We start from the raw sequence: 7,300 nt of genomic DNA, 5'->3' as shown, positions 1-7,300 counted from the left end.
CCTCCCTGCTCCCTACCTAGCCAGGTGATATCAGAGGAATAACACTGTGGGTTTAGCCAACCTACACTGTATCTGGGGCCAGGACAGATAGAGAGGTCCTGAATGTTCAGGATAACACCATGAGATTAGGGAGGAAGTTTCCTACATCATCCCATCTCTTTCTCCTAGGCTTTTTGTTCCTCATTGTGTCATTTGCTGCTTACATTGGCTTTACTGAAAAATATTCATACAGGTAAGAAGAAATTCATCTTCTCAAATGAAAATTATATACTGCTTGCTCTAACATGATAAAGCTAGTCTTTGGGTATTGAGATGCACTATATAGCTTTGTTCCCTATGTCATCCGTCTGGTAAACTCGCAAGATTCATTTTTCTCGCCATGCACATGTATACATAACCTGAACTAGATTGTTGTTTTTCTGTGTCATACAATATATGTGGGTATATGCATAATTCTTTATTTATTTTTGTCATCTTTATGTAATATAGGACGTGGTGAAGCTCTGAGAGCTGTATGCAAGGAAATTTCATTTTAATGTATGCCAATTAGTGTACATTCAAAGTGAGAATAAAGTTATTATTCTATTCTACTATATGTTGTCCCTGTGTCTAGCTGTTCTGGCATGCAGTGCCTTATAGTGGTGTCCTGAGGGGAGAAGTTGAAACAGTTTGTATTCAGAATGTGAGGGGTAAAGACGGAATATAATTATATAATTGTATCTATATCTTCTCTTTTGTGGATATGGCAATATGTTCTCCAGGCAAGCACTTGTGACATGTCAAGTTACAAAATATCTTCCATGGGGTCAGTTTTTCTTGCAAGTTGTGTCTTTTGCATTATCAGAATAGATCCCAGCAATGTGAGTAATTTTTGCTCCCAAGGTTAAAAGCCAAATTTTGCAATCCTTTCCCCAAATTTGTGCATAATTATAGATAAAACATCAATAAAAATAATGCTGCTCCCAGAGATATTCTTCTACCTCACCCTTCTCTCTTTCAGCCCATGAAAGTCCCTGAAAATCACGTTGCTCTGCCCATGGGCTGAGAGTGGCCATCTTCCAATCATTAATATCACTGTGGTCATTTTTAAGGGTGTTTGGAGAGATTCAGTTCTTGCTTTGCTCTTCTGTGTCTTGTGTGAAATCGCTTTTATTGGGGCAGAAATAAAGACACAATTCTAGAGAAAGCAGAAATCTAAAAACTTATTAAAATGTGTATGTGTGCGTGGGTATACGCAAAGCTACAATTTGTATATGAATGATTAGGTCTAGAAATATGTCAGTCTCCATTCTGTGTGTGTTTCTACATGTTTAACTGAAAAGCTCTCACCTGCTTATAACATATTCCTTAAACAATAGTGACATGGTAGAATTTATGCAGCTTACCAGATTGCTAAATGACGGATGTAAGTTTTGTTTCAAAAGAAGAATGGATAATAGAGTGCAGCAAGTATAATTTACCAAAATATGTTCTGTAGCTATGAAGTGAAAGGTCATTTAATTTTCCTAGACTATCGGTAGTGATCCCTTGCTACATCCCAATATTTCTTTGAAACAAAACAAAAGATGCAGTTTCCTAACTCTAAAGGTATAGCACTTTCAGGTGCGAATATTTTCAGTCAGAAACAAATAATGATCATGAGTTTAATTCTTCTAAGTAATGAGCTGGAATTGGTTGTTAGATAAAAAGCAGGAAAATCTTTTAATGTGCCCATTAGATCAAGAATTATGAACCTGGGAGCAATTCTAGCCCTGCTTTAGCCATAACATCCATCTGGCTCTAGTCACTCTCTCTTTAGTAACCCCTCTCACAGGGTTGTTGTTGTGGAGAAAATAGGAGGAGGAAGTAGTGTTGGATATGTTCACCACCTGGAGTTATTTGTAGACATAGGCAAGAACAGAACAGAACAGAACAGTCTTTATTGGCAAGTGTGATTGGACACACAAGAACTTTATCTCCGGTGCATAAGCTTTCAGTGTACATACACGCAACAAAGTCATAAGTCATAAGATACAATCATAAATCATAAGATACAATAACAAAGTGACAGTTATAAGAGATCAATAGCAGTATGGAATAGAAAAGATGAGAAGGATAATAGCAATACAACCATACTACGTGGTTAGATATCCTTAGGTATAAGACAATGCTGTGGGAATTAGGTGTTTAGCAGAGTGATGGCATGGGAGAAGAAACTGTCCCTGTGTCTAGTTGTTTTGGCATGCAATGCCTTATAGTGATGTCCTGAGGGGAGAAGTTGAAACAGTTTGTATTCAGAATGTGAGGGGTAAAGATGGAATATAATTATAGAGATAGCAATGAAGATAGAGATATTGCAAGCCTCATTGCTGCCAGAAAATACAGGATTTAAAGTGTATAGAAAAACTTTAAGAAGAAGAACAGACTGAAGGGAAGATAAACATTTCAGGACAACTATGTCGAGATGGAAAAATAGACAATTTGTCAGTCCTTTCAAAAAAATGGCGACCGGATGGCTTTTTTTACTTCAAACAATATACATAACAACAAAGGGAGATTTATTTGATGACTTAAAAGCATGGACATGGAAGGCGAGTTGGCAAAGAAAAAAAGCTAGAATAAGACTGAAGAAAATTGAGGTTTTGACTTATCAGTGAGAATTAAAATAGAACATACTCAAATAGATAAGATGTGTATTTTGAATACTAGATTTTGTTATGAGCTGAGATAAAGAAAACTTTGGTCATTTAAAACTTGGAAGTATAAATATTAATAGTTAAATTTGAATATTGATTTGCTTCTAAAGGTTGAATGTAAAAGTAATTAAGATATATATAAGCTAAAAATCTATTGATGAATGTAATAAATATGTTTTTACTTAGCTGTTATAATAAAAACTACTAGCTTAAATATGAGATAGTAGATATCAAGAGAAAAAGAGAGGAAGTATTAAATGTCGAAAGAGAAATTTTGGTTACTAAATTTAAGACATTTGGAAATTAATAGAAAATAAGAATGTTATACTGTATTATTAATTAGTTGATGTAAGATGGTGAGAAATAGAATATATTTAAATAAATAAGACGTGTATCCTGAACATTAGATTTTGTGATGAATTGTGATAAAGGAAACTGTGGTTATTTAAAACTTGGAAATTATAAATATTAAATGTTAAATTTAAATATTAATGGGTAACTAAAACTTGGGAACAACTAGTTAGAACATTGATTGTCTATAAAGATTGAATGCTAAAATAACTAGGATATGTATAACCTAAAAAGTATTGATAAATGTAAGAAAGTTATTTTTATTTAATCGATATAATAAGAATTGTATTAGTTTAAATATGAGACAGTAAATACTAAGGGGAAAAGAGAGGAAATATTTAATGTAGTAGTTTGAGACTTGTACTAAAGATACTTGTATGTTATTGAATCATTGAGTAACTCAGCTGCCACGTTGCTTTTTAAATATTTAAATGTAAAATTAGAAAATCAATAAACTTTTCTTTAAAAAAAAACTTTTCCTCCTTCTTGCTGTAGAAGATTCTTCTTCCATTGTTCTAAGAAGGCAACAGCAATTTTTTAGCCTCCACAAGAGGAAGAAGTGTTACTCATGCCTGTTTTTCTTGCAAAATTTGACTGCAATATTTGCTATTTCACCTGACTGGCACAGAGAGCAATTATATGTTCCTTGAATCTGTTTGTATTACTTATATGATGCTTCAATATTTACTAAATGTTCCAGATGTATTTACCAATTGAAGGTATGCCTATGTGTGTCTAGAAGCTTTTATACCTATATCCTGTATCCTGTTTTTAAAAGTTGGCATCTTTAAGTTTGAAGTTGGTTAACAGTATCTCTAAGATCCTCCATTCGTTTAGAACAGGGGTCTTCAAACTTGGCCCTTTTATGACTTGTGAACTTCAACTCCCAGAATTCCTCAGCCAGGCCCTCTGGCTGAGGAATTCTAGGAGTTGAAGTCCACAAGTCATAAAAGGGCCAAGTTTGAAGACCCCTGGTTTAAAAAGACTTTGTTTGTGATCTAAAGGAGTGTGTGCTTAAGGCTTAAGAAGAGTAGCAGGATCTTCAGAGAGTGAAGAAATAATACTTCTTGATAAATCAATAATGTCTTGTATCTACAACTTAATTATACTTTACAGCATGCTGGCTGGGGAATTCTGGAAGCTGAAGTCCACACGTCTTAAATTTGGCAAGGTTGGTGTGAGAAGTCAGACTTGGGGCTATTAGGAAAAACTGGGCATGCTTTTCTGCCTCTTTAAGATCCTTTGAGGAAATATAATATTCTGCCCTTTTAATATTTCCTTCTATGGGGGGGGCTGACTTCTCACATTGGGAAACAATTGTTCTAGAGTTTAGCCTCTACAGCAGGGGTGTCAAACTCGTGACATCATGTGATGTGTCGCGACGAATCATGACTTTTTTCCCATTGTCGGCAAGGGGTGGGTGTGGTTTCAACGTGATGCAGCGGGCCGGCAGTTTGACACCCCTGCTCTACAGAATTTGCCACAAAACACAAAGGAAATGCTCTTGGATCAAAATTGTATTTCCACCACTACTGTATTATTTTGGCATGAAAATAGTACTCTGTCTAGTATTGAACTTGGGGTTGGAATGGACCATGTCCAAGAAGAATTGAAAACAAAAGAAAGCAATAATATTGCTTTCAGAATAATCTTCTTTTAGAAAACAGTTCAGCATTTCTGAACTCAGAAGCAAATTGCCAAGAAAAGTAAAACTGAAGCTGTGGTCTGAGCAGTCAGCCTCCATTTTTTTCTTGCAGATGTAGGAGGAAAACTTCATATTAAAAAAATCCTTTGTTTTGCATATTTTGGGTTCTATAACCCTATTTGTAGAATAGAATAGAATAGAATAGAATAGAATTGGAAGGGACCTTGGAGGTCTTCTAGTCCAGCCCCCTGCTCAAGCAGGAGAACTTATACTATCTCAGACAAGTGACTGTCCAATCTCTTCTTAAAAATCTCCAGTGATGGAGGCTTCCGGTTTGCCGAGGCAGCCGATATGGACGTCTGGAAGGCAAGCTCTGTCTTCCGCGTTCAGTTTCGCTTCGCTGGGGGACCCTGGAAAGGGTTGAAAGTCACCCTATAGGGGTGACCAGCAAGGAGGGGATCCCCGTTGGATCGCGGGAGGGCGGTAGCTCTTCTGCTTGATCCAGGACAGTCCTCCAAACCGGCGGATGAAAGACCGGCCATACCAATATGGCTCGTCACTAGGCTGCAGACAGCCAAAGTCACACTTACCATCAGGCAATTTTAAGGCAGTGCGGACAAGACTGGGTGACATCTACCTCTCTTAAATCCTATTTTCTTTACCTGCATAAGCTGCCTTAAGTACTTTCCCCCCTGTGGACAGGGAAGGAAAATTTTACCCCTCCCTCTAGAAACAGCGGTGACTGACTATTCAGGGGAGTTTAAAAGGTGGAACAATTAAAAAGTATAACAGAAGATTCAACTGATCAAAAAATACAGTCAATGGAAAACCCAGAAAAGAGACTGACAATATGGAAAAAGGAAAATACTTTCTACATAAATCAGAAAGAACCTGAGGATCAAGAACAGATTGAAGAGAAGATAAACAGTTCAGGACAACTACGTTGAGATGGAAAAATAAAGAGACGATTTGTTAGTCCTCTCAAAAAAATGGCGACCGGATGTTTTTTTCTACGTCAAATAATCTATATAACAATACAGGAAGATTTGTTTGATGACTCTAAAGCATGGACCTGGAAGACGATTTGGCAAAGAATAAAAGCTAGAATAAGACTGAAGAAAATTGGGGTTTTGACTTACTTGCGCAAATTAAAATAGAATATACCCAAATAGATAAGATGTGTACTTTGAAATATTAGACATTGTTATGAGATGAGATAAAAAAACCTTTGGTTATTTATAACTTAGAAATATAAATATTAATAGTTAAATTTGAACATTGATTTGCTTATAAAGGTTAAATGTAAAGGTAATTAAGATATATATAAGCTAAAAATCAATCGGGGACAGTGAGTTAATTGATACAGAACATCCCTGCAATCAAAACAGTACAGGGTTAGCAGTACATGTAACCTAGATGTGTGTGTGGACAAGAATATCAACCTTGCTGTCAAGCAAAATCAAGCTTTTAATAGTGAGTGCCACACAAAATGCACTAACCAAACAGGTGGTAAGAAAATAGGGGAATTCAGGCACCAGACAGGTTATGTAGAAAATAAGCACAGGGTCAGTCATAAAGGACTCAAATGTCTATATACCAATGCACAGAGTATGAACAGTAAATAGGGTGAGCTAGAAATTCAGGTAATTGAGGGCAGATATGATATTGTTGCCATTACGGAAACATGGTGGGATGAAACCCACAAATGGAACACACAGCTAGAGGGATTTAAATTATTTAAAAGAAACAGACCAAATAAAAGAGAAGGTGGAGTTGCTCTCTATATAAGAAATAACTACATCTCTACAGAAATAGAGCACAACAATGATGAAAACTGTCTTAAATGCATTTGGGTCAATATAAAAGGGGGGGGGGAATGACATTGCTATAGGTGTATACTATGGGCCACCCAACCAAACAGAGGAAATAGATGAACTTTTTGCTAGTCAGCTAACTAAGGTATGTAGAAAGCTCATCACAATAGTAATGAGGGACTTTAATTACCCTGACATCAACTGGGAGACAAATTCTGCACCAACTGGAAGATCAAACAGATTCCTGACAAACATAGCAGACAACTTTGTCTCCCAAAAAGTAGAGAAGGGAACTAGGGGATTAGCCATATTGGATCTAATCCTCATTAACAGAGATGAAATGATAGAAGGTGTTGAAGCCACAGGAACCTTGGGGAGGAGTGATCATGCAATATTGGAATTCAACATTCTGGAAGCACAAGCAATAGGACACAGTCAAACTAGAGTCTTGGATTTTAAGAGAGCTAATGTCAATAAACTTAGAGAGAGTTTGGGAATGATTCCATGGATAAGAATCCTCAAGGGGAAAACAACTCAAGAAGTTTGGGAAATTTTGAAAAATGAGATAATAAAAGCCCAGTCTAGCACAATACCAACAAAGAAGAAAAATAACAGCTTGTTCTGTCCCCCGTCCGACCCACACCCCCCAACCAGTCAGCCGAGGCCTGAAAAACTGCTCGGCACAGCCAAAGACAAATGAATTCTTGGCAGCAACTTCGTAGCTGCCTGCCAAGCCTTTACTGATAATGCACAGCAAACAGAGATAAATCCAAGATAACTTGCCAGAGTGCTTGCAACAGAATATCCAGCAAAAA

The 7,300-nt window shown here is 36.6% G+C and overlaps 1 protein-coding gene across 1 annotated transcript in view; it reads left to right on the top strand.

Annotated features, from left to right (window-relative positions):
• Nucleotides 1-7,300, top strand: part of ST6GALNAC1 (ST6 N-acetylgalactosaminide alpha-2,6-sialyltransferase 1) — a 26,700-nt gene continuing 19,400 nt past the window's right edge. The window contains exon 1 of the mRNA XM_015830060.1: nt 1-232. Within this exon, the coding sequence (XP_015685546.1) occupies nt 120-232 (113 nt within the window). The 5' untranslated portion in view covers nt 1-119. The remainder of the gene's footprint in view (nt 233-7,300) is intronic.

The sequence above is a fragment of the Protobothrops mucrosquamatus genome, unplaced genomic scaffold (assembly GCF_001527695.2).
Source record: "Protobothrops mucrosquamatus isolate PMUCROS unplaced genomic scaffold, P.Mucros_1.0 scaffold_241, whole genome shotgun sequence".
In the NCBI taxonomy this organism is placed as follows: Eukaryota; Metazoa; Chordata; class Lepidosauria; order Squamata; family Viperidae; genus Protobothrops; species Protobothrops mucrosquamatus.
The sequence above is the reverse complement of the archived record's forward strand: the minus strand, read 5'-3'. Positions and strand labels throughout refer to the sequence as shown.